A 27,461-nucleotide genomic window follows, 5' to 3' on the forward strand; every position below is an offset into this window, starting at 1 on the left:
ATTCACGGGACTTCCCCTCTTAGTATTCAGATGGGGAGCTGCAGAGAAAACCTACCGCCAGCCCAGCAGCTTTGAAGAGACTTGCAGTGTTGCTCCCCGAATCTCGCTAGCTCTATAGCAGTGGTTGCTTTGTTTTTGATCTATTGAGGTCTTGTGAAAACAGCTCCGTGTTCACGTAGATAAAGTCAGCGTTGTGTCCATCTGACCACTTGAAAATCTTGAGCTTTCTTCTGTCTGGCAGGCCACCCCTTCAAAGATCAAAATAAACAGGAAAATAAGCTGGCGGGATAGACAATTTCCTTCCAGTTAGCGCCTGCCAAGTCAGAATTTATAAGGCAGATTTGGGCTCCAGATGGAGCAGCCATGGTGATCTGTTTGGAAACGTCCCTCACCGATGTGTGCTAAACATCAGAGCAAATTACAAAACTGATCATAAAAAAAATATTTATTGAGACAGGCTCTCATTGTGTAGCCTTGACTGTTCTGGAACTCACTATATAGACCAAGCTAGCTCTGAATCTACAGAGAGCCACCTGCCTCTGTCTCCAGAGTGCTGGGATTAAAAAGGTGAGCCCTAAAATATTCTCTTAATTCGCATGCACCACGGGTCACTGTCAAACCCAGGAAGACCAGGTATGGAAATAGGTCAGACTGCCACATTCATCCGAAAAGATTACTCTGGCTAGCTCCCATTGCCTTGTCTCTAGGGAAAAACAGAATGATTTAGCTCAGATTGATTTCAAACTCACTATGTACCAAGGATGACCAGGAACTTTTGATTCTCCTGGTGCTAGAATTATGGGCTTTGCCACCACACCAGGGTTATGAGACAGTGGAGTGGGGACCTGAGACTGTGCTTGCTAAGCAAGCAATAGGAACTGCAACGTGTGTGTGTGTGTTCTGGGAACACGTTTATGCATGTGCACACCCATATCCACATACATGAACAACAGAGGATGACTATGTCTGTCTTTCTCTAAAACTCTACCTCATTTCCAGGCCTCAGTGAGCCCGGAGTTAGCTGTTTCCCTGCGAGACTGGCTGCCAGCAATAAACCCAGCAGCAGTCCTACCCCTACGCGTGTCAGGGCTCGGGTACCGAGGACACTTGCGTACAGATGACGGAGCTGAGCTCGGCTTCCTACTCTTGCTGTTCAGCGCTCTGGTTTTTTGTTTGTTTGGTTGGTTTTGGTTTTTGGCTTTTTGTTTTTTGAGTGAGACAGGATTTCTCTGTGTAGCCCTGACTGTCCTGGAACTTGCTCTGTAGACCAGGCTGGCCTCAAACTCACAGAGATCCACTTGCCTCTGCCTCCTGAGTGCTGGGATTAAAGGCGTGAGCCACCACTGCCCAGCGGCTTAGATACTTTTATTTTATTTTATTTTTTGCTGATATAAAGCAATTTATTAACAGAAAATAATTTGAGAAGTCCTGTTCACAGACGGCAACCATGACAACCCCGCTTCTTTTGGGTGCTGTCAGAGGGAATGGGGATGACATCCTCAATCTGCCCAATCTTCATTCGTGAGCGAGCAAGCGCTCTGAGGGCTGACTGGGTCTTGGTCCTGTTTCCTCCTATGACACGGAGTTTGATTGCAGGGCAGTGATGCCCAGCTCCTTGTACCTCTGGGCCACATCCTGGGCAGCCAACATGGCTGCATACGGAGAGGACTCATCTCTGTCAGCCTTTACCTTCATTCCACCAGTCACCCGGCAGATGGTTTCCTTGGCAGAAAGATCGGTAACATGGACAAAGGTGTCAGTGAAGGATGCAAAAATATAGCAGACACCAAATACATTCTCTCCTTCAGCCACTTGAGGCCCAAGGCTGATGACTTGTTCTTTCTTCTTTTCCTTCCCCTTGCAAGGTGCCATCTCTGAATGTCGTCTCCAGACTTCTCCACCAGTTAGATACTTTTTTGAACAAACTTTTTGTACCTTATTCTGGGAATTAGAATGCTCCTGGAGATGACAAGATTGAATAATAATAAAAAAGTTTATCATTGTTTATTTGTAGAATTCTGTGGTTTTTTTTTTTTGGTGTGTGTGTGTGTGTGTGTGTGGTGCTGAGGATTGGAACCTGAACTTTGCATGTGTTCAGCAAGTGTTTTACCACTGAGCTACCTTGCCTTTTTTTTTTTTTCTGTGCAGTCGTCACCATCCTGAATTCTGGATCCTGAGATCATAGGCCTGTGCCACCATGCCCAGTGACACCTTTTCTGTATATAACTTTCTCATGTCATTTTTTTGACAAGTTCTTCCTAAGTTAGATGTTTTGCCTTTAAAGGACAAGTTCCTGTATACTAGACTAGCCTTGAACTGGCTGAGGAGGCCCTTGAAATTCTTTTTTATTTATTTGTCTGTGCTTGCCTGGTGCCTGTGGAGGTCAGAAAAGGGACTCGGATTCCCTGAAACTGGCGTTACAGATGGATGGCTGAGAACTGCCACTTGAGAGCTGGGAATCAAACCCGGGTTCTCTGGGAAGAGCATCGCTGCTGAGCCAGCTCTCCAGCTCCCGTGACTTGGGAATTCTGACCCTCCTTCCTCCACCTCCGGTGCTAGAAATACTGGCATGCGTCACCACAGATGGATTATGCAGTGCTGGGGATAGAACCCAGGGCTTTGTGTGTGTTAGGCAATCATTCCGCCGACTCGGTGAGTCCACAAGAACAGCAGAATTTCATTGTTCACAGTTGCGGTCTCCTTGAAGAGCATCCGCCACTCATTATCCTGCTGCTCGGGCAGTGACCCGTGCTCGTGATCCTCGGACTCTGGTGCCCAGAGGAGCTCAGTTAGGACTCTGACCGACGCCCAGAGGAGTTCAGTAATGGGAGTTTTCCTGGCCTCTCGAATGCATTCAGCAAACATTGATCAGAGGATTCCCAGGCCTTGGGTGTCTGGACCTATGTCACAGGATGTGGTGAACCCACATACGGAGAAAGAGGTGACCCGCTGGGATCTGCACAAGCTGTGCCAGAAGGTCTTCATGGAGAGGGCGGGCTGTCGGGCTGTGAGGGGAGGCACATTGCCAGTGGTTTGAACGTGTAAAGAGATGCTAGAAAAGAAATCCCACGCTTTTGGTTTCAGTTTTTGTTTTTAAAATTTATCACTGTGTGTGTGTGTGTGCGTGCGTGCATGTGCGTGTGTGTAACCACAGCATACATGTGGAGGTCAGAGGACACTTGTAGAAGTCGGTTGCCTCCAAACACCATGTGCATGTGGGTCCTGGGGATCAAACTGAGGTCGCCAGCCAACAAGCGTCTGGCCTCTCTATTTCATGTTAAATGACGTGTTGGCGGAGACTTTTTTCCTTTTAGTAAAAACATTAAACAAATAAAACAGTAATATCTGTGCTGTTTTCGCGAGAATTGCTGAAAGGAGATACAGGAAACGAGGCCACAGTAAAGTGAAGGCAGATGCTCTTTAGCGTGTTGTCTGTATCAGTGTTCACTTATGTGGGGGAGCACATGTGTGCGTGTGTGTGCTTGTGGAATCCAGGGGTTGACACCTGGCGTCTCCCTGAAGCACTGCTTTATTTACTGAGGCATTTACAGCAAAGGGGCTCTTGCTGACTATGTTAGTCGGGCCAGCCACCTCCCCAGGGCTAGAGTTACCTACTGGGCTTGTGTGTGGGTGCTGGGAACCCAAGCACCAGTCTTCACAGGACACAACAAAGGCTTTATCCACGGCCCATGGGTAGTTTCACAATAGATATTGCTTTATGTTATTTCCTTAGGTGCCTTTAAAATAATAAGCCATGAATCAAGTCCATATGGCACAAAGTCGGAAACCACGAAAAGATGCTTGCTGAAGAAGCTCTGTTTCATACAGAAGTGTAAAATGGCGTGGGAGACCCTTCCTGGACCCAGTCCCAAAGGTCACCCTAGCATTTGGTCTGTGTCAAAAATGTGCTTGTCTTAGCCTGTCTGGTCTGCTGCTGTAAAATACCGTAAGCTGTGTGGCTCGTGAGAACCATTTATTCTTCCCAGCTCTGGAGGCTGGAAGGTCTAAGGTCAGATGCTCACAGACGCGGTGTCTGGTGAGGGACCACTTCCTGGCACGCAGACACTAGACACTGTCTTATCACCAAAACTTAGCAGAAATTGGAAGGGAGCTGTCAGGGCCTGCTGGTTAATCTGATTCCATTTACAACACAAAGGCCCCTCCTTCATGACATCATTCTCCCCCAAAACCACACTACCAGCCAGGATTGGATATCAGTCCTGAATTTGGGTCATGTATAGTATTCAGTCTATAGCAATCATATAAAGTTTCAAATCAAACTATCTAAGAAAAAACTTTTTAAAGTTTTTTGTGTGTTTGTGGGCGTGTTTATATCACTGCACACGTGTGGAGTTCAGAGGACAATTTGCTGCAGTGAGCTCTCTTCTGCCGTGTGGAACCAGGATTCAAACTCAACTTGTCAGACATGGTGGCATGAGCCATTACCTGCGGAGCCTTCTTTCAGTCCCTTTTTACAAAAAACATTTATTCAAAAAGTAACACCCTTAATTAACTTAACATATAAAGAACAATAACAATACAAGAGATACAAAGTTTCTGGCAGAAAAATGAATTAAGTACAAGGCAGTTCCAAGAAGAAGAAATCCCAAAGGCTGAGAGGAGGCTGAGGTGGGTCAGATGTGGTGGCCCATGCTTTTAATCCCAGCACTCCAGAGGCAGAGGCAGGGGGTCTCTGAGAGTTTGAGGCCAGCCTGGTCTGCAGAATGAAACTCGGTCTAGACACACACACATCTCCAGGGGTGAGTGTTAGAGAGATGACTGTCTCAGCCTAGTGTAGATACGGTCTCTGCTGGATAGTTTGTGTCACTTGACACAGCTGGAGTTGTCAGAGAGGAGTGGGGAGTTCAACTGAGAAAATGCCTCCCTCGGTGAGATGAGACCACGGTCAAGCCTGTAGATCATTCCTTAGCGCTTGGTGGAGGAGGGCCCAAATCATTGTGGGTGGGGACACCCCTGGGCTAGTCCTGAGTTCTCTAAAAAAGTAGGTTGAGCAAGCCATGGGGAGCAAACTAGTAAGCAGCACCCTTCATGGCCTCCTGTCAAGCCCTGCTTGAGTTCCTGTCCTGACTTGCTTTGATAAACAGTGATATGGAAGTGTAAGCCAGATAAACCCTTTCCTTCCCAACTTGCTTTGGCCGTGGTGTTTCATTGCAGCAATAGTCAACCTGATTAAGACACAGTCTGTGTTGCTTACTGTAAAAATTGTGTTTGTAATTTCCATGAATATTTTGATTGATAGGGATTTAATTATCTACATCCTTGGCTTTTACGCAGTATTAATCCAAACTTTAACTTGATTTTCTCGCCCTCCTTCTTCTTCTTTCTCTATCTTTTTGTTGTTGTTGTTTTTTGAGACAGGGTTTCTCTGTAGCTTTGGAGCCTATCCTGGAACTAGCTCTGTAGACCAGACTGGCCTCGAACTCACAGAGATCCGCCTGCCTTTGCCCCCCGAGTGCTGGGATTAAAGGCGTGAACCACCACTGCCCGGCTCTTCCTCTCTATTTTAAGATTTACTTTTATTTGTGTGTGTGTGAATGTATGTCACATGTGTACCAGTGCCCACAGAAACCAATCGAGGACATGGAATCCCCTGGAGCTGGAGTTATAACTGGGTGTGAGCTGTCCGATGTGGGTTTTGGGAATCAAACTCACATCCTCTGGAGGAGCCGCAGACACTTTTAACCACTGAGCCTTCTGTGTGTGTGTGTGTGTGTGTCTCCGCTTTCTTCCTCTCCCGGCTTTCCTCTTTCCCTTGACAGGGTCTGGTTGTAGGCCAGGCTTGATTCAAATTTATAGTAATCCAATATGCCCAACTAACCCTGGATTTAAGTTTTTTTTTCTTTTCCTAAGTGTGAAATCATATATGCAATTGATAAACAATCCATATGCGGGGGCATTACTTGGAGCCCTTTTCTGAAGAATGATTTCAGTTTTTAATGGGGACAAAGTAGGAAGTGTATCAATCAGAGAAAGAATCGTAGTTCGATACTTTGTGACAGGCTTTTGAAATTGATGTCAGCGCTTCTTTCCCAAATGGTTTATCTTCATTTTTATCATTAGTTGGCAGAGACTCAAGTGGCCTAACGTTTCTCTTGTCTCAAAGATTTTTCCATTAACCCAATTGCAGATACGCTAGTAAATATTTACAGACTAAATATTTGTGGCATATTACAAAGGAATGCATGAAAACATGTCTGTATAGAATACTCTTCGCAGCTGGATGGTGGTGGTGCACGCCTTTAATCCCAGCACTCAGGAGGCAGAGGCAGGTGAATGAATCTCTGTGAGTTCGAGGACAGCCTGGTCTACAGAGCTAGTTCCAGGACAGGCTCCAAAGCTACAAAGAAACCCTGTCTCGACAAAAAACAAAACAAACAATAATAATAGGAACACTATTCACAAGCCGGACAAAGTGCCACACACACGCCTATGATCCCAGCACTTGTGAAACAGAGGCATGTCAGTCTCTGAGTTCGAGGCCAGCCTGGTCTACGTAGAGAGATTTTTTTTCTCAAAATGGACAAGTAAATAAACCTTAAAGAATTATGTTTGCTTATTGTGTTTGTGCACATACAAGCTCATGTATTGTGTGTATTGTGTATATGCATATTGGCGTGACCCCACAATTAGTTTCCTTGAAGTTTGTGATTTTGTAAGCAGCTGAGACACAGTTTATCGTTATTTTTTGGGGGGTGGGCATACATTTGTGCATTTGCATTCAGAGGCCAGAGGCTGATGTCAGATGTCTTCTTTAGTCGTTCTCAATCTTAGTTTTTGAAACATGCTATATCACCAAGCTTGGAGCTTGCTAATTTTGCAAAACTTGTTGGCCAAGAGAGTCTCCAGTCTCTTCCTCTCTGGTGCTAGGAGTCCAGGCCATGGAAGATCCTAACACAGGTCCTCATTTTTGCACAGCAAGCCTTTGCCCACTGAGCCATCCCTCCAGCCCATTGTTTACTTTTATTTATATGTAACTATGTGCACCACGTGTGCAGAAGCCCTTAGAGGTCAGAAGAGGGTGTTGATCCCCAGAAATACAGTTGTAGGCTGGTAACTAAGCTCCGGTCTTCTGCAAGAGCAGTTAACATTCCTAATGGCTGAGCCATCTCTCTGGCCCTGACTATCAGTTTTGTTTTTTGTTGTTGTTTGTTTGTTTGTTTTGCTTGTTTTATGTTGAGGCAAGGTCTCTTGCACCCCAGATTGCCCTCAAAGTTGCCTTGTAACCAAGAATAACCTTGAACTCTTGATCCACTAACCTCTGCCTCAGTGCCAGGATCCCAGGTATGCGCTGCTGTACCTGGCTCAGATTCATGGTCGAGCCTCCTTCCTTCATGTATGTGCTGTGATCGAATGCACACTTCGGCACATTCGTGTCCAGCAGAACATTTGCATGTTTGAGTCAGAAGCTGATGAGTGGCTTTGCTTTATTGGGACACCACTCTCGCCCCAAAGGCAAGCTCTTGCATGTGTGGCAGCCGTTCTCCTGCTGGCAATGCTTGTTGCTAATTATAACATTCTGGCTTCTATGTAAAAAGTTAGAATTTGGGAGCTGGGCCGTGGTGGCTCATGCCTTTAATCCCAGCACTCAGGAGGCAGAGGCAGGCGGATCTCTGTGAGTTCAAAGCTCAGCCCAGTCTACAAGAGCTAGTTCCAGGACAGGCTCCAAAGCTACAGAGAAACCCTGTCTCGAAAAACAAAACAAAAAAAATAATAGAATTTGAGGAAATTCGTATTTTTATTCTGAGCCTGACAGCTTCTAAATATTTAAACACCTGGAAAAGTAGAGACAGGAAATGCTGAGATAAATGTAATGGTGAAATAACTTCAGCATCAATCTTAGAAGATCTCCATATGCCAAGGAAAGTATTTCCTAAATAAAAATCTAGTGTGCTTGCTGTCATAAAATACTAACCAAAAGCAACTTGGGGATTTTGTTTTTTGCTTATAGGTTACTGTCCTTCACTGAGGCAGGAACCTGCCCATGGTGGGTGAGGTCCTCCTATGGCAATTAGTAATTAAGTAAAAAGCCCCACCTGCATGCACATAGACTGGGGAAGTAATTCCTCAGTCGAGGCTTGGTGTATCACGTTGACTGCCGAGGCTACCTGACACCAGCAGATAAAGCATAATCGTGCGTAGGTAAAGTGCCGTCGGCAATGCCGGGAGGACTGGTGGGCTTCGCTGTCACTGGCCTAGAGGGTTTGTTGCTGTGGCTGCTGATATCATATGGTCCCTAGTCTTTGAGAAGCTATTGGTGTGGTACGCAAGGAAGAGATGCAGTTATCTGCAAAGGCCTTCTTAGGGCTGGGAATGTGGGCCAACGTAGAGTGAATGCCTGGTATACCAGGGCCACAGAGTCCACCCACAGCACTCCGCCCTCACAAAAGGTAAAGACCACCAGGTGTGCATGCACCTATTATGCCAGGACTTGAAAGGTATAGTGCAGGGCTCAGGAGTTCAACATCACTGTGCCTACATAGTGAGTATAAGGCTACCCTGAGCTATAAAGAAAAGACACTAGCTAAAATGAATGGATGAATGGGTGAATGAATGAATGGATGAATGAATAAAATAAGAAAGAAAAACAAAAATGGGGGAAGGAGGGAAAGCGGGCAGGCTGGGTCCTCGCTTTCTCCCTGCCCGCCTGCGTGAGTGCATCTGTCTTTCTTCCTAACTCGCCTGATCAGCAGTGGCTGCAGGGTGAACACAGAAACCGCCTGTCTTCTGGGAGTCGCTCTTCCTGCTCTCGGGCTTGGTTTAGGAAGCTCCAGTTTGTAAGCAGGAAAGCGATGTCATTCGCATAAACGTGATGCCCTTGTTATTGCCGCATATGTGAATCCATAGATTTTCTCAAATCTCCATAATTTCACATAAAAGAAATAGTAATAGATATGATTGTCTTAAAGGTTCCTTTGAGGTCTCAATAAATTTTAAGAGGGCAAAAGGTCTGGAGGGCTACAGCCATGTGACCCCAGGGAAAAGGAAGGGCTTGTTTGTTACATTGTATATATGCCACTCTGTGCACATGGAGGTCAGAGGGCAAGGTGTAGGAGTCCGTTCTCTTCCACAGTGTGGGTCCAGAGATGGACTCAGGCTTGGAGGTGAGTGCCTTTATCTGCTGAGTCATCTCAGGCCACTGACTTTTTTATTTGGTTTTTGTTTTGAGACTGTGTTGGCCTTGAATGCCCAGTGATCCTCTATTTCAGCCTACCAGCTGCTGGCTCGCAGGCTACGCCACCAGTCCGCGTTAAGAAAGCATATATTCTCGATAACAGTACCATCCGCGCTGGAGCCTGGAATATTTTTTAAAGGACCATTTACAATGTTTGCTCACAAAGGAGTCTTTTTAAGATTTGGAATTTCTTCCCATTAAATTTTCCACATTTTAGTCAAGAATGTAAGTGGGCCGGTTAGTTTTTCATCTGTTTTAAATTTTCCTCTGGCTGCCTTGTCCTGTGATAGTAGCAGCAGGGTGTGGTCCCCTCAGGGATGCCTTAGTCGCCTACAGAGGACGCTGCTTGAGGCAGCAGGCATTCATTTTCTTGTTACTATTTAAGGCGTTATTGTGAAGATCCTCTGTCCTGTTTGATTCTGTTTTCTTTGTTTGGCTGTGATTTTTATTCTGTTTTGTTTTTAATTGTTGTTGGTTTTTTGTTTTGTTTTTGTCTGTCTGTTTTGAGACGATGTCTCTGTATAGCCCTAGCTGCCCCGGAACTCACTCTATAGACCAGCTTGGCCTCAAACTTGGAGATCCGCCTGCCTCTGCTCCCGAGTGCTGGGATCAAATGTGTGTGCCACTACATCCAGTTGGATCCTGCTCTTTGAGGAAGGATTTTGGTACAGTTTGCAAAATGGTCTTGGTAACTGCTAACTATTAAACATTGTTAAAGACTATGGTGTAGCTCAGCTAATAGAGAGCTTGCCTAGCATACACAAAGTCCTGGGTTTGATTGCCAAGACCAGCTTGGTGATGCATGTCTCTAATTCCAGTGCAAGGGAGGTTGAGGGGGATCAAGAATTCAGGGTCATCCCGGCTACATAGGGAGTTCGAGGTCAGCCTGGGCTACAGGGAACATACCCTCTCAAAATTGAAGCTAACAAAAACATATTAAATGTTGGTTAATTTTAAGGTAGGCTAAGTTCCTTGTGGAAAGGTTTTTTTGTTTTTGTTTGCAGAGACTTAGAGATATCAATCCTTGCTACAGAGGTAGTGGTGCATCAGACAGGTTGTCAATGGGACAGAGTGGAATCCAAGAGCAGGAGGAGCCTTTGGGAGCTTTCAGAGGTGATGGTGATGTAGAGAGAACTCAGGGAAGGGGAGAGTTTTCTTTTTGTCAGTGCCGAGGCTAGAACCTTGGGCGCCACACTCTCTACCACTGAGGTGCAGCCCCAGCTCTTGAGATAGATAGATAGATAGATGGATAGATGGATAGATGGATAGATGGATGGATGGATAGATAGATAGATGGATAGATAGGATAAATATAAATTATATATATACATATATATATATATAGTGTGTGTGTGTGTGTGTGTGTGTGTGTGTGTGTATGTTTGTGTCTGAAGGTTAGAAGGTTAGAGGTCAGCCTCTGGTGCCATTTTCAGAGTCACCATCCACCTACCCAGAACTGGGCACTTTGACTGACAGGGCCGCTGTGGATTGGACTCGGGTGTTCATGCTCTCAAGACAAACATGTTGTCACCCACAGAGCCATCACCCCAGCTTTTATTTTTAAGCAAATCTGATTGGTATGAAACTAGATCAAGAAAGGCTCACTGACCACAGAGCACTTCGGAGAAGTCCTGAGCGCTAAGAGCTGTCCATTCATAGCCATCTCTTGAGTTCTTTGTGTATTTGCCTTCTCCCGCTATTTACAGAGACCTGCCGTCCTGTTTACCCTGCTCACTCGCTCAACAACCCTCCTCTGTGGAGATAACATAAATAAATAATCTGAGCAGTGTTTCTTAAAATGGAATCTGGGAGGGGTGTGGGGTAGATTGAGAACTAAAAAGTGATAAAATTTTAAGTCTTTGCCTCCCCCTCCCTTTTTTAAAAAAATATTTATTTATTTATTTATTTATTTATTTATTTATTATATTCTTTCTGCGTGTATGCCTGAAGGTCAGAAGAGGCCACCAGACTTCATTTCGGATGGTTGTGGGCCACCATGTGGTTACTGGGAATTGAACTCAGGACCTTCGGAAGAGCAAGCAATGCTCTTAACCACTGAGCCATCTCTCCAGCCCCATCCCCCTCCCTTTTTTAAAAAATAACAACATTTTAAAAGATTGGTTATAAAGATAAGTGTTTTCCAGGGGTTATTTTTAGTGAGTGTCATTTGGTGTCTTTAGCTGATCTTGTTCTGTGCACCTGGCTGGGAGCAAGACTAAAGCAGTTAAGCTAGATATGGTGACTGCTACAGTTATTACAGCGGTCACTGTCAGTTTGACCCCTGAGAGGGACGTTTCAGTTGAGAGAAATGTCCGCACCAGATTGCCTTGTGTGTGTGATTATGGTGCTTGTCTTGATTGTTAATTGATTTAGGAGGGCCCAGCCCATCGTGGGTAATACCATTCCCTAGGCAGGTGGTCCTGGGTCCGTGTATGAAGTTTGGTCCCGGCAGCATCCTCCATGGTTCCTGCTTCAGATTCTTGCTTGAGTTTCTGCCCTGACTTCCTTCAATGTTGGGTTTGCGGACTCCTACACTTTCTCCTCTTCATCACCTCTAGTCAGGGTGTTTTATCACAGCCTCAGGTAGGAAACTAGGACACGTGACTGACTGACTCAAGGTTGATGCAAAAGCAGCTGGAAGCTCAGCTCAGCTCCAACACTCAACAAAACTGCGTTGTGTTTGAAGAGGTTGAATCACACGAGGAATCAAAAGACAAGAGGAAGCTTTGAGAAGGTGTGGATATGTGTTTGTGGGGTAGGCTGTGGCGACGGTCGGTCTCTTCTTTCGTACTCTTCAGGCTATATCTAAGTGTATATAGCGTTTATTGTTGCTCACAGAGTTTCACGATGTTGTTCACAATGTTGAACTTCTGGGCTTATGTAATTCTCCTATATCAGCTTCCTGAGAGGTGGGTTTATAAATGTCTACATCATTGTATAGCCTCAGGTTTACTGTTTCGCTGGCTGTACCCATCATGGTCTTGACCTCTTTGCTCATATTCTCATTCCTCCCACTCTTCAGCTGGACCTTGGGAGCTCAGTCTGGTGCTCCACTGTGGGTTTCTACCTCTGTTTCCATCAGTTGCTGGATGAAGGTTCTATGGTGACATTCAAGATATTCATATGATCTTGACCATAGGGAAAGGCCAGTTCAGGCACCCTCTCCTCTATTGCTTAGGGTCTTAGCTGAGGTCATCCTTGTAGATTCCTGGGAATTTCTCTAGTGTCAGGTTTCTTGCTAGTTCCATAATGGCTCCCTCAATTAAAATATCTCTCTCCTTGCTCTCATCTCTGCCCTTCCTCCATCTCGACTATCCTGATCCCTCAAGTTCTCCTCCCCCTCCCCTTCTCCCTTCCACTTCCCTTTTTCCCTCCCTACTCCCCCTACCCCCATGCTCCCAATTTTGTCTGGCAATTTTGTCTCTTTCCCCTTTCTAGGTGGATCTATGTATGTTTTTCTTAGGGTTCACCTTGTTACTTATCTTCTTTAGGATCAATATCCTTTGCGTTACTGCACCGATGAGTGAGTATATACCACGTTTGCCTTTCTGGGTCTGGGTTACCTCAGTCAGGATAGGATCTTCTGGTTCCATCCATTTGCAGGCAAAATTCAAGATGTCATTTGTTTTTGTTTTTTTTTTTAACCTCTGAGTACTTCTCTAATGTGTAAATGTGCCACATTTTCTTTATCCATTCTTCAGTTGAGAGGCATCTAGAGCTCACCAACTCCAGTCAGACAGGGAAGGAACCAGCATAGGCCCAAACTAGTTCTCTGAATGTGGGTGACAGTTGTATGGCTGGGGTAGAAAGAAGGGGCCACTGTCAGTGGCACCAGGATTTATCCCTACAGCTTGTACTGGCTTTTTGGGAACCTGTTCTCTTTGGATGCATACCTTGCTCAGCCTGGAAATAGTGGGGCGGGCCTCGGACCTTCCCCAAAGCAATGTGCCTTACCCTCTCTGAGGAGTGGATAGGGGTTGTTGGGTGGGGGACTATGAGGAGGGAATGGGAGTGGGAACTAGGATTGGTATGTAAAATGGGGAAAGATGGTTTGTTTTCCTTTTTTAAAAAAAATTTTAAAAGTGAAGAAAAGAAGATGTGCAGCCTCTTTAAAAAGATTTTATGGGGTCTGGGACTCCACAAGAACATGATTCATAGAATCAATCGACTGGGACTCGCTGGGGTTTGGAGAAATCAGGAGCCCATAGGGGTCTGACCTAGGTCTTCTGCATATATTATGGCTGAGTAGCTTGGTGTTCTTTTGGGACTCCTAACATTGGGAGCAGGGGCTGTCTCTGACTCTTGTCTGCTTTTGGGACCCCTTCCTCCTACTGGGTTGCTTCATCAAGCTTTAATACAAGAGGATGTGCCTAGTCTTACCGCAACTTGATATGCCATGTTTGGTTGCTATCCTTGTATAGCCTGCCGTTTTCTGAAGGGAAACAGAGAAGTGGATCTGGGAAGGAGGGAGAGAGGCTGGGGGGTGGAGGAGGGGAGGGGAAACAGATCAGGATGTAATATATGAGAGAAGAAAATTTTTAAAAGATTTTTGTTTATTTGCTTGTTTTTTTGAGACAGGGTTTCTCTATGTAACAGCTATCCTGAAACTTGCTTTGTAGACCAGGCTGGCCTTGAACTCAGAGAAATCCACCTGCTTCTCCCTCCTGAGTGCTGGGATAAAGGCATGCTCCCCCACCCCACCAAATTTTATTTTTTATTATTTTTGAATTTTTTTGTTGTTGTCTTATTTTGTTTCTGTTTTTGTTTTTTGAGACAGGATTTCTGTGTGTAGCTTTGGAATCTGTCCTGGAACTTGCTGTGTTGACCAGGCTGGCCTTGAACTCACAGAGACCTGTCTGCCCCCCGAGTGCTGGGATTAAAGATGTGTGCCACTACGGCCTGGCTATTTTTTATTATTATTTGTATGTGTGTGTTCATGAGTGTAGCTTTGGGCACATAAGTACAGTGCTTGAGGAAGTCAGAAGAAGCCTAAGATCCCCTGGAATTACACAGGGCGAGGTGGATGCCGAGACTAGAACTCACGTCTTCTACAACAGTAGGTCGTCTTAAGCACTGAGCCATCTCCAGCTCACCCCGACCCCTTGTTTGAGATGGAGTCCTATGTAGGACTAGGCGGTTTTCAAATTTCCTATGTAACTGAGGATGGCCTTAAACTTCCGATCCTCCTGCCGTCCCCTTCTGAGTGCTGAGATCACAGGTGTGATCCTTCACACCTGGTCCATGAGGAACCCGGGGCTCCGTGTGCTCTAGACCAGCCCTCCATCAGCTGAGCTATAGCCCCAGCGCTGTGCCGATGTCAATCCTATCTCAGGGAAAGGGCTGGGAAGAGCAGCTGAAATGTGTCATCTATATGCTTTGCATGTTTTGGTGAAACTAGGCAGGGCTTCTGGGCACACTAGGGACACGCAGCCGAGCCGTTGAGGGTTGGTGACCTGTATCGGTGATGTCCTGCTGCTGACCAGAGCTTCATCCTCTCTGAGGTTCCTTGTGAGGCAGCGGCAGTCTCCCCACCTGACCTGGCTCCAGACTCCTCCCGGTGGCTCTAATGCATTCTCTGGCCCTGTTCCACGCTCTCCGGCTCCACTTCCCGGGCCAGTGCTCCTGGCTGCTCTTGTGTGGTGCCACCCACCCTCTGGCACTCCAATCTGTGGCTGTCCTTTCAGACCCGTCCACTCCCTGGCATCGTACTGTGAGCTCAGTCCATCTGCGCTTCCAGGCGCTGTGTGCGTACCAAACTCTCGGCTCACATGGCCAAACTGCCTAGAATCTTCCTCCCTGTATGAACTATTTATTTGCACTCAGGAAGTCGAACCCAGGTCACCCTGGAGCTCTTCCCCTTTGCTTAGAGTTTGCAGCCAACATGTCGCACACAGTAGCATTTGCCAAGTGTCTCCAAAATGGCTCCCTCCTGCTCTCATTTTCAGACCATTAGGACAGTCTCCTGACCTCGGTCTCACATGATTTCATGCAGACCTGTGGTCACACTTTTGCAAGAGCAGTCTGTGCCTGCTAGAGAGTCTGAACTCCTCACTGTGCACTGCAGGCCTTGGATAACCTGACCCTACACTGTCTCCCATGTCGTCACTTCTGCCCATTCCCTAGTGCCCTCCCATCCTCGCCTGCACTCCAGGGGGACAAACCCACCAGAGTTTCTGTAGCCAGCACACCTGCCTGCCTTGCCCTTAGAGCAGAAGCACCCAAGGTGAACTCAAGAGGCACTGCAAGGTGCGGTTCACCCCTGCTCAGTTTTGGTTCCCTGGATCCAACTACTGTTTGCGACAGATAGTGTAGCAAAGTCCACATTGAACTGTTTTACTCATTTGAAAAATGCCAAATTTCATAACCCTTCCCTACCAACTCCTCTTTCCAAGTTTAAGCAGCTGGTTTGTCCTAAAAAAAAAAAAAAAAAGAAGAAGAAGCTGGGTGTGGTGGCACACATGTCTTTAGTTCCAGCATTCCTAAGGCAGAGGCAGGTGGATTTCTGTGAGTTCCAGGCAAGCCAGGGTTATATAGTGAGACCCTGTCCCAACAAAAAAGGAGAGGGCAAAGCTGGAGAGATGGCTCAGCTGTTGAAGGACTGGCTGCCTTTCCAGAGGACCAGGGCTTGATTCCCATCGCCCATATGGCAGTTCCTAACTGCCTGTAACTCTGGATTCAGGGACATGGTACACTTACATACACACAGGCAAAGTACCCATATACATTTAAAAAAAGAATGTATTTTTTATTTATTGTGTATGTATCCGAAGGTGTTTCAGTTGTCTAGAAAGGGTTTCTGATCCCCAGGAGCTAGAGTTTTGCCTGTGGGTGCTGGGAACCAAACTCTAGCAAGTGCTCTTAACTACAGAGCCATCTCTTCTGCTCGTGTGTGTGTGTGTGTGTGTGTGTGTGTGTGTGTGTGTGTGTGTGTTTCACCTGTCAGCTTTTGGCATCGAGACATTTTCCTTTGTAATGAAGCATCAATTATATATAGAAGTTATGTGTCTAAAGGAAAGAGAGAGCAGGGATGAATGGGTTGCAGATCCTAACTCTGGACCACGCTCGCACCAAATTTGGTAATGTTGATGTAACACTCTCAACAGAAAAGCCCCCGCGTGTCATCATGGAAAATGTTGGAGCTGCTTTCCTGGATAGGTGAATGGTGCGGAGGGCTGCTCCCTGGAGCTGGTGGCTGGAAAGAGACAATAAACTCCCCTCTCTCTCTCTTTTCAAACAGGATCAGTTTGACAACTTAGAAAAACACACACAGTGGGGAATCGACATTCTTGAAAAGTACATCAAGTTTGTCAAGGAGAGGACTGACATTGAGCTCAGCTATGCCAAGCAGCTCAGGTAAGGTTGCGGCTGTGGCCCTGCAAATACGAGAAAGAAAGGCTCGTTTCTCTTTTTTATTAAATTTTTTTATTATATTTATTTATTTGTAGGGCAGGGGAATGTATGTGCCAAGCACTTGTGTGGTGGTCAGAGCACAAGGAGTTGGTTTTCTCTTCCTCTGTAGAGTGAGGCCCGGGGATTGAACTCAGATCATCAGGCTTGGTGGCAAGCCCTTTTTCCCCTCCACTCCCCCCTCAACATATGCTGCTTGCTAGCCAGATGTAAGCTTGATTTCTATTCTCATTTCACAGTGTGTGCATGTGCGTGTGTGTATGTAACCTTTGCTTCTAAAGTAATGTGTCACTGGAAAGGATTGTTTTTTAGTATATAGAAAATTGATTTTTCATAAGACAGTAAAAATAAAGAATGAAGCTTGTACTTGAGTTTGTGGCAAGGTCTCTGTAACCCAGGCTAGCCTTGGGTTCACTATACAGTGAAGGCTGGCCTGAGCTCCTGGTCCTCCTGCGTCCACCTCCTGAGAGCTGGGATTGCAGGTGTGTGCCTGCAATCCTGTTTCGTTGTGTTTTCTTTTGCTCTGTGTTGTTCTGGCTTGTTTTGCAGTCCTTCTCTTTAAAGTCGGGGTCTTGGGCCTCTAGGAAAACCCCCACTTTTACCCTACCCTTCACCCATCACCCTGGCCTCTGCACCTGGCCTCTAGGCCTGGGTCTTTGTTTTCTTTTAGTGAATTTTGGAGAAGTTTGGCTATCAGTAAACTTCATATTGGAATATACATGTGCACAGAGAAGCAAGGAACCCACATGTAAGGCTCTCTACTAGCCCTCGCTTGCCATGGCCGTCATGGATCAGCAGCGCCTGCCATGAGTTTCCTGTAGGTGTGCGCATTGGCTCTCATCCCTTAAAAGTCAGACTTCGCAGGCGGTGGTGGCGCACGCCTTTAATCCCAGCACTCAGAGGCAGGTGGATTTCTGTGAGTTCAGGACCAGCCTGGTCTACAGAGTGAGTTCGAGGACAGCCAGGGCTACACAGAGAAACCCTGTCCCTAAAAATAAAAAGACACAAAACTCTGACTTCCTTTGCCCCACACTGGTTTGCTGCCCTGCGGTCGTTTGCTTATATTTCCCTGCTCCCTGTTTTCCTGAGTGGGCGTCCACGGCTCTCTTGTCACTCAGCAGCTGGTTGTTTCCCCTCATGCTGGGCTCCTTTTTTTTGCTATTAAATTTTAATTACATTATTTGTTGATTGTGTGTGTGTATGGAGAAGGTGGACATACCACTGCCAGCATCCTGTGAAGTCAGAGGACAACTTTGTGTTCCCTCCACCGAGTGGGCTTCTGGGATTAAACTCAAGCCACAGGCTTGGCACCAATGCCTTGGCCTGCTGAGCCCTCTCCCAACCCTCACAGGCCACTGGTGCACATCTGACTGTTTTCTTCTTTAGTGCAGGATTGCACTGGGGCTCACTCACAGAGTGTACCTCTGCCTGGCTTTAGCAGTACTTGAACTAGTGGACATTCTCACTGTTTCGTTCTCCAGCAGGTGTGTGGGGTCCCCGGGAGCAGATCTGGAAAGAACTGTGTTGGGGGTTTTAGGGTTGAAACCCAGGCCCAGGCATCTCCCACAAGCTAGTCCCGGTCACTTGTCCCAACACACCCATTAAAGAGTCGAGTGGGAGTAAAAAGCAGAGAAAGGATCTTTACTTGGTGTGGCCACATTGGGGAGAGGAACAGAGAGGTCCGGTGACCTCCAAGTCCATCTATGGGTTCTGGCGGCCCGGTGTTTAAATGAAAAGCAGGAAGTGCACAGGGTAAGCAGTCCTGACCCATCACTGGTCTGTTCATGTCAATGTTCTAGCTCTAGTGTGTCCTACAAGGTGGTCCGATAAGTTGTCAAAAGTTTATGATATCTCAATACCAGTCTTCAACCTATGCATGAGTTTGGATGTATGAGTGTGTGTGTCTAGGAGTATGTATGTATGAGTGAATGTGTATGTGAGTGTGTATAGGAGTGTGTGTGTGAAAGTGTGTGAAGGAGTGTATGTTTGTGTGTATGAATGTGTGTAGGAGTGTGTGCAGAAGTATGTTGTTCATGTGTAGGACTACGTGTGTGTGTGTGTGTGTATGCATGCATGAATGTGTGTACACGTGTATAGGAATATGCATTCCACAGCACAAATGTAGAGGTCAGAGACAACTCCGTGGATCCAGTCTCCCTTCCATTCTTATTTGCATGTTCCAGGGTTCAAACTCAGGCCACCAGGCTTATGCAGCAAACTTCTTAACCCACTGAACCATCTTGCTGGCCTGGATCAACCCAACTTTAGCTTTTCTCTTGCTTCATAATAAAATTCCTTTAATTTATATTTATATAAATTATATTTATATAAATAATATAAATAATTTATAATTTATATTATTTTAATAATAAAATTGGGACATTTTAGTTGGAGGCCACTGTTAGAAAGGAATGGCACAAAAAAATTAAAAAAGGAAGGAATGGCACAAGCTATCCCCTCTCCTTCTGGGGAGCTGTGAGCTTTCCTAAACCTTTCGATTTATCTGGGAAATTTGTTTGGGATATAAACTATTTTCAACTTGTCGCTAAAGGGCTGGGGACGTGGCCGGTACAGGGCTTGCCTAAGCACACAGGAGCTCTAGGATCCATCCTCAGCGTGATGTGAACTGGGTGTGGTAGTGCAGGCACTTGGGGTGGAGGCAGACCAGGAGTTCAAGGTCATCCTCAGTTGACCATCTAGGATGCCACAAGGTTATCATTTTTGCTTAAATAAGCATCTCAGTACTAGCTGTGGAAAACTCTTAGCATGACACATTTTGTTTACATTGAGTAGCTGGAATGCAGAAACCAGGAAAGTATGTTTTCTACTAGCTGAATCCGGGTCAGTTTCTAGAACCCCACAAAGGTCTGGGTCTTACTTGCAAATGACTGCTTCCCATTGATTAGTCCTGAAACATTGTCATTCGTGTGAAAATGGGTTACACTGCCCGACTAAGCACTTGAGAGGCAGAAGCAGGTGGATCTCTGTGAGTTCGAATCTAGTGGAAGGAGATAACTGACTCCGTGTCTCCAGGGAGGGAGGGAGGAAAAGACAGAGAGGTTGTGCTCCACCACAGCCTAGTCATGGGTCTTCCCTCGGGGCCTTGCTCAGCTTCATGTCTTCATTTCTCTTTGGTTTCTTCCTGGTGCCTTGGTCCTTTTCACCGTGTGCTGTGGAGGTCGGTCTGCAGCTTTGGTGGGCATGGAAATGGCCCTTTGTCCACCTTGGAAGCATCTTCCTTCCCTGGAGACCAAATGATGCCAGTCTCTTGGGTTCCTCCCACACCACTGATTTTTATCCTTGCTCTTAATGTTGCTATGTGCAGCATCCAGTTCCTGTTTCTTTCGCCCCAGTCTGTGCTCTCTCCTTGACCCCCAACGGTATTAGGCTTTAGCACCTATGGGTGTAGCAATCACTCCCTCCCAACCGTGTCTCTCCAAGCTGTTTCCATCTCTCCCAGACTCCGGAAGCGGCTTACGGAAGCTCACTGAGATTTCTGACCAATGCCTGCATCCACACATGTCTGAAAGCACTGGCTCAGGTTCCACCTGTCCACCTCTCCTGTGACTGTGTGTCCCTCCCCACCCCCTCTTACCCCCGACTTAGGGCAGACCTTCCAGAGTCCTGTTAGTGTTGTCTCACCTCCCTCACCAAGCCATCAGGACAGACCAACCATCTACTCTACTCCCCATTCTGACCCAGGATCTGGCCCCTGCTCGTTGGCACCATGCTACCCCTGAGTCACCACTGTCTCTTGCCTGACCCGTTGAGTCGCCTTGCTGTTCCCTGTCTGCTGTCTTTCTACGAAGCAGTCACATTAGTTCCTCAGCAGTTCCCCATTTCTTTCTGACTAAGTCTCTCTCCAAAGTTCTTCTGGAAAATGCCTAGAAGCCTTGCGTGCCTGGGCTCTCTTCCGGCCATGCCGTTTTCCTTTTTAAACATGGTCGATGCCTGCATGGCCTTGGTGGGAAAGGCTGGGGCCAGCCAGAGCATGTTCCTTGTGGAAAACTTGACCTTTCTGAGTCAGTCCGTGCAGTGTGACCCTGCGCCCGAGCTCTGCTTGGATGCTGAGCGTGCTCTCCAGTTATGTTCCTGCTTTGGCGCTGTGGCTACCTGGCTCCTTTCTTGTGGAATTTGTAAATAAAGCCTGGTGTGTCTCTTCATTCACCACTGGTGTGATGCCCGAGTCTGGCATCGCTCCTCCCGTCCCGCTCGGCTCTGCCGGCTCCATCCCCTCTATTGCTGTGCTGGATTATGTTTCAGGTTTGTCATTAGTGTGAAGTACTCCGGGGAGGGGGCGGGCGAGTTGCTTGCTTTTGTGGTGTGCTTTTCATTTTCCTCCAGGTTGGTTGGGTTTCCTCCACTTTCCTCCTTCCCTTCTCCTTCCTGCAGTGCCTGGCCATTCTTTTCCCATTGGGTCTGCTTGACTTGGAGAGTTTGGCGACGTGGCCGAGCTCATCTTCTAGGTCCCCAGTGTTGGGGAGGTGGTCCTGTGCTTGCTTCACAGGATTTGATTTGGAGCACATCATTCTCTGGGATTCGTCTTCTTCAACTGTAAAATCTGAATAGTGAGAAGTTCTGCCTTCTGAAGGTGTTGAGTGACTTTTCTCGTCGCTGTGACCAATAGGAAGGAAGGGTTTGTTTGTGCTCACAGTTTAGGGGGACACAGTCCATCATGGTGGCAGAGCTTGCTGCAGCTGGTTACGGTGTGGCTGCAGTCAGGAAACAAAGAGATGAATGCTGGTGCCAGAGTCACTTTTCCTTCAGTCTGGGCCCCCAGCCCATGGCACGGTGCTGCCCACATACGGAGTGCCTCCTCCATTAAACCCCCCTGGAAGCGCCCTCCCAGATGCACTCAGGGGTGTACTTACTCCATGGTGACTCTACCTCAGGTCATGCTGACCATGAGGATTACCTGTCACAAGGACCGAAGGAGATGAGGTTGAGCGCCTTTCAGCTGACTCCCGGCACACCCATCGTATGCTGATGGCCCTAGAAGTGACTGCCCCTTGGGATTTTTTTTTATTCAGATGCTGAAACCGAAGGGCTTGCTGTGTGCTTTGCCTGGAGGCTGGGCACAGCTCTCAGAGAGACGGCTGGGGAAGGGGTCTGACTTAGGGATTCTGAGTTACTGTCTGTCCTGAAACTCCTTGGCTGTGGACTGAGTCGTTCAGGAGAAGTGGCCTTGCTCCTGTGGAATCCCTGAGTTTATGAGGCTTCTGCATGCCTGCAGCTTAAGGCCTGAGGAGTGGAGAGCAGAGGCTAGCCCACATTTTGCCCACGTCTTCAGAGTTCACAGATGGGAAGGGGGAACATGGATATTGTCATGGCAGCTCCCCTGTTCCTGAGTGTGTCCTCCCTGTTCGGTTTGCTTCTGTCTGAACTGACTCAGGGCTGTGGCCTTACTTCCCTTCTTGTGACCAGGTGGGTGGAATCAGCACCTGTTCTAAGCTGCCTCCAAATCATGCATCTCTGTTCTTTATCCCTTTCCAGTGTGTGGACCAAGGGTAGGCATCTCGCTGCAGTTGTTTATTGTCTAATAATGCAAACCTTCCCGTCCACCGTCTGTCTGTCTCTCTGTCTCTCTGAAATTTCTGTATCACTGAACTACATCCTGGTTTTATATACATATGTATTGGTTTTTCGAGACAGGATTTCTCTGTGTAGCTTTGGAGCCTGTCCTGAAACTCTCTCTGTAGACCAGGCTGGCCTCGAACTCACAGAGATCTGTCTGTCTCTGCCTCCTGAGTGCTGGGATTAAAGGTATCCACCACCACCACCCAGCCATCTTATATTTTTTATTTGAGACATAAAAGCCCTGGTTAACTTTGAACTGACTCCACAGTCCAGTCAGGCCTTGAATTTAGGATCCACTTGCCTGGACGGACCTCCTAAGTAGCTGGGATTACAGTTCAGTGCCTCCAGCCAGGGTCCTGGTCACCTTCTATGCAGTCCTTTTCCTTTGTTGGGAAAGCACCCTTCTCCTGCCACCGTCATCCAGATATCTTGTGGTTCAGAAAAATAAAAGGAAGAACAGCCCAAACATTCCTGGGCTCCACCCTGGGCATCCCGGTTCAGAGCACCTGGAAAGGGGCCCAAAGATCCACTTTGAAAGTCTTCCCGTGGTTCGTAGCATTGGCCAGGCCTCAGCCAGCAGCCTCATGAACTCCTAGTCTCCTTCTCGTTAGTCTACCTAAGAGCTGGTTTCACGCAGGATGCACACTTTGTTCCTCAGCGGATCCCATCAATGTGAAAGTGATGTTTTAAGGACTTCCCTGAACGCTTGTTTTTGTTTAAAAAACAAAACAAACAAAAAAGTTTAATACAAGGCCAGGAAGCCTATCCCTAGACAAGGGGTTGGGAAGGGTTTATAGAGAAAAGAACCTCGGACTTGGAGCTTTGGAGCTGCCTCAGTGGGTAAGAATGCACGTTGGTCAAGCATGAGGTTGTGAGTTCAAATCCCCAGCACCCACAAAAATAGCTGGGCATGGCCTTTTATGCCTATAGTTTTAGAGCTGCAAGACGTGGAGACTTTACGGTCACTGAGACTTGCTGACTGCCAGTTTGGCTCCAGCTTTTCTGTCTCAAGGAAACAAGGCAGAGAGAGGGAGCTCAGGACCCTGGATGCTGCTCTCTGCATGTGTGTATGGACGCTTGGATGCGAATATACCACACATCACACACACCTTCGCTCAGACTTTTGCAAAAAAAGTTGGGGATGGGCGTGGTGGCGCATGCTTTTAATCCCAGCATGCAGAAGGCAAAGGCAGGTGGATCTCTGTGAGTTCGAGGCCAGCTTGGTCTACATAAAGTGTTCCAGGCCAGCCAGGGCTACATAGGGTCTCAACAGAATATCGCTCATGACAGATCTTTGTCCTTACTTAGGAACTGATGGTAAAGGGGGATCTTCACGCTTGTGGTTGCCCACAATGGCACACATTCTTAGTTCTAGCAATCTGGAGACAGAAGCAAGCAAATCTCTGAGTCTGAGGCTATCCTGGCTACATACTGAATCCCAGGGGGAAAAAAATACCCTTTTTAGCAGGGCTTAATGACCCAGGCTATCATCCCAGTACTCAGGAACCTGAGGCAGGAGAATCATCACAAATTCAAGGCCAACCTGGACTACAGAATAAGCCTTAAAATTTTATCTGTTTGTTTGTTTATGGGGGGGAGCTACAGTGCACATATGGAGGTCAGAGGTCAACCTGTGGGAATCAGTTCTCTCCTTCCACCTTCCATGGGGCGGGTGCTGGGTACCAAACTCATGTCATCAGGCCTGATGGCCACTGAGCCCTCTTGCTGGCCCTTAGGAGCAGCCCTTACCGCATGTAGTAGGTTCAGCTTCCCTCAGTTCCATGTAGCATGGAAATTATTTTTATGGCTGTGCAGGTCTGGAAGCTAAAGAAAATGTGGATTTAAATAAGTGACTTTGTTTAACATCACAGTTTTGAGAATTTTTATGTGAGGTGTTTGCACTTTAAAAGTTATGGCTAGCAAAGGAACGGTTACTATTTCAAACTGCACTAAAAATACCTGGAGGGTAGCCACGGGACTCTTCAGTGTGCCTAGCTCCCACACACAAAAGAATCCATGTTCACCCTGCCCACTCTGATTGTCCCCTCCAAGCTGGCTCTGCAGTAGCTTTGTCCCCTCCAGCGTGGCTCTGCAGTGGCTTTGTCCCCTCCAGCCTGGCTCTGCAGTGGCTTTGTCCCCTCCAGCCTGACTCTGCAGTGACATTGTCCCCTCCAGCCTGGCTCTGCAGTGACATTGTCCCCTCCAGCCTGACTCTGCAGTGACATTGTCCCCTCCAGCCTGGCTCTGCAGTGACATTGTCCCCTCCAGCCTGGCTCTGCAGTGACATTGTCCCCTCCAGCCTGGCTCTGCAGTGACTTAGTCTTACTACATGCATCTGAGAGGATCTCTCCTTATGAAGTGCTTCTCCTCCCCCCCTTCAATACACACCCTTACAGAAAAGGTTGCTTTTTAAATCTGTGTATATTAATCTGCTACGTGCCCACATGTCTATAGAAGAACAGACTATGTGTGTAGGTGTATGTGCAAATGACAGAGGTGAGTCTCCTGTCATCTGTTGGACTGGCAGTTTTTAATTTTTTTTATTATCGTGTATGATATGTGTGTAAGGGGGTGTGTGCCGTGGCACGCGGAGGTCAGAGGGCAGCTCTGTGGAATCAGTTCTCTTCCAGCATGTGGGTCCTGGGGATCAAACTCAAGCCATCAGCCTTGGTGCCCAGCTGCCCCTGAGCCATCTTGCTGGCCCCACAAAATTTTGTTGTTGTTGTTTTGTTTTTTTGAAACAGGGTTTCTCTGTAGCTTTGGAGCCTGTCCTGGAATTCATTTTGTAGACCAGGCTCACAGAGATCTGCCTGTCTCAGCCTCCCAAGTGCTGGAATCAAAGCCGGGCACCACCACTGCCCGGCCGCAAATGGGTTTTAATTGTGTAACTTTTGGAATTTTTTAATAAACTAACAAAGCACACAGGTCCTTTCATTCCTGACTTCCCTGTGTGTTCCCTGAAAAGGTGACAAGTCTGTATTTTTGTCTTAGGAATCTTTCAAAGAAATACCAACCCAAGAAGAACTCGAAGGAAGAAGAAGAATACAAGTATGTCCGCTGCTGGTGGATGTGTGGTGAGATGTGTGTGCTTGGTGGTGGTTGTGGGGGAGGGGAGGAAGTGTGTGCTCACGAAGTCCCAGCCCACCTTCCAGTCTGTGCCATTTTTCAACTTTCCGGTGACAGTGAGAACACTTCCTTTACCCACCCTGGCCTTGAGCCACTCAATCCGCTCCAGACCGGTTCCATTGAAGTAAATAAAGAGAGTTCCAGGAGGCCCTGCAAGCCTGGACAGGCAGCACGGAGTATAAGCCTCCGAGGAGGGGCTCAACCTTCTTAATGCTGCGACCCTTCAATACAGTTCCAAATGTTGTGGTGACCCCAGCCATAAAATTATTCTCATTGCTACTTCATCACTGTGATTTTGCTACTGTTGTCAATTATAATGTAAATATCTGATGTGCACTTACTGTGTGTTGAGAACCACTGTCCTAGCGTCGGTGACTCTGTCCCGTAGAGTCAGAAATCTTCATTGCTCATCCACTGTGTCTGTCTCGGCAGCGGTGACGGGACATTGTACACGGTGGAAACAGCGCCTTTGGTGTAGGTCCACGGGCCTAGTGTGTTTAGTGAGCATGGGAGGGTGGGTTTAGGACCATCTCTGGACTCAGAATGAACAGAACCAGATACTGCGTTTCACAGAACACATAGGGCTGTGTTTGTCATAATTAATTCTGAGCCGCTGTGTAATGAACTGGCAAGATCCCACGGGAGGCAGGTGCAGAGCAGCCGGATTTTAATTACTCTTTCCTCGTGGACAGTATGTGAGGAGGGAGGTGGGCTCCTCTGAGGAGAGCCGGTGTGCTCTCTCCCCAGGTACACGGCATGCAAGGCGTTTCTTTCCACCCTGAATGAGATGAACGACTATGCCGGGCAGCATGAGGTCATCTCCGAGAACATGACATCACAGATCACGGTGGACCTGATGCGCTACGTGCAGGAGCTGAAGCAGGAGAGGAAATCGGTAATGTCTTCCCCCAAAAGATGGACAGGGTGTCTTCCCATCAGATAGCCACATGGAGTTGGGGGTGGTGGCTCGCACCTGTACTGCTAGTGCTGGGGAAGCAGGGAAATTTAGTGACCACATGGGCTACACAATGAGTTCCACGCCTGCAAACTGCATAGTAAGACCCTGTCTTACACAAAAATGGGGGTTGAGGGACAGATGTGTACTGCATGCCTTAATCTCAGCACTTGAGCAGCAGAGGAGGCAGGTGGACCTCTGTGAATTCAAGGCCAGCCTAGTCTATATGATGAGTTCTAGACCAGCCAGGGTGACATAGTGACACGCTGTCTGGGGAAAAAAAAATGGGGGCTGGAGAGAGGGTTCATTGGTTAAGAGCACTAACTTAGGGTCTTGCAGAGGACCCAGGTTCAGTTCCCAGCACCCACATGGTGGCTCAGAGTCATCTGTAAATCCAATTCTAAGAGGTCTAAGACCTTCTTCTGACCTCCTTGGGTACAAAGCATAAATGTGGTACACATGTGTGCATTCAGGCAAAATGCTCATACACACACACACACACACACACACACACGCACATATTTAAATTAGAATCAGGTGTGACAGTGTGCAGGGAAGGCAGAGGCCAGCAGATTGGAAATTCAAGGCCAACATGTGTGTGTGCGTGCGTGTGCATGTGTGTGTCTATTATGTGAGTATACTAATACATGTCATGATGTATGTTGAGAGGCCAGAAGACAACTTGGAGGAGTTGATTCCTTTACTAGCTGAGCTTCTTGCCTGAGCCTGTAGTTGGTGTCCTGTCAGTGGAGGCTCACAGGGCCCACTTGTTAGGCCTCTGTCGCATCCACTTAGCTGCCCACGTGTCCACAACTCCAAGATTGATAAACCAGCCGTGTGTCAGAGCCCTAAGCCTGACAACATTCTCTACCGAACCACTCACTCATCAAGGAAAGCATTTTGCTTGTTCGGTTGTGTTTTTTAAGATAGGGTTTCTTTGTATAGTTCTGGCTGTACTGGAACTCACTCTGTAGCCCAGGCTGGCCTCGAACTCAGGCATCCGCCTGCCTCTGCCTCCTGAGTGCTGCGGTTAAAGGCATGTGCCGCCACCGCCCGGCCGGTGGGGCATTGTATTTTGTGAAGCAGCTGGGAAGCAGTGGACAGAACCTTGCAGCATAAAGATAAAATAAATACAAGGGCTCTGGCGGTGGCCTGGCCTGTTGCCCTCCCTGCTTGTGAACTCGCCTTGACCTTTGCAAAGCT

The 27,461-nt window shown here is 47.3% G+C and overlaps 1 protein-coding gene and 1 pseudogene across 18 annotated transcripts in view; one reads left to right on the top strand and one right to left on the bottom strand.

Moving 5' to 3' along the window:
• The window catches only part of Fnbp1 (formin binding protein 1), a 128,375-nt gene that overhangs the window by 23,682 nt on the left and 77,232 nt on the right, over positions 1 to 27,461 (top strand). For 17 of the 18 annotated variants that reach the window (XM_048432009.3, XM_048432007.3, XM_048432008.3 and 14 more), the window contains exons 2-4: positions 16,431 to 16,546; positions 25,169 to 25,225; positions 26,051 to 26,198. In XM_048432009.3, coding sequence (XP_048287966.3) covers positions 16,431 to 16,546; positions 25,169 to 25,225; positions 26,051 to 26,198 — 321 coding nt within the window. The remainder of the gene's footprint in view (positions 1 to 16,430; positions 16,547 to 25,168; positions 25,226 to 26,050; positions 26,199 to 27,461) is intronic. The other variant, XM_085681390.2, reaches the window with a different exon arrangement.
• LOC125398919 (small ribosomal subunit protein uS11 pseudogene) lies at positions 1,433 to 1,893 on the bottom strand (annotated as a pseudogene).

This window comes from Myodes glareolus, chromosome 21, assembly GCF_982192425.1.
Source record: "Myodes glareolus chromosome 21, mMyoGla1.1, whole genome shotgun sequence".
In the NCBI taxonomy this organism is placed as follows: Eukaryota; Metazoa; Chordata; class Mammalia; order Rodentia; family Cricetidae; genus Myodes; species Myodes glareolus.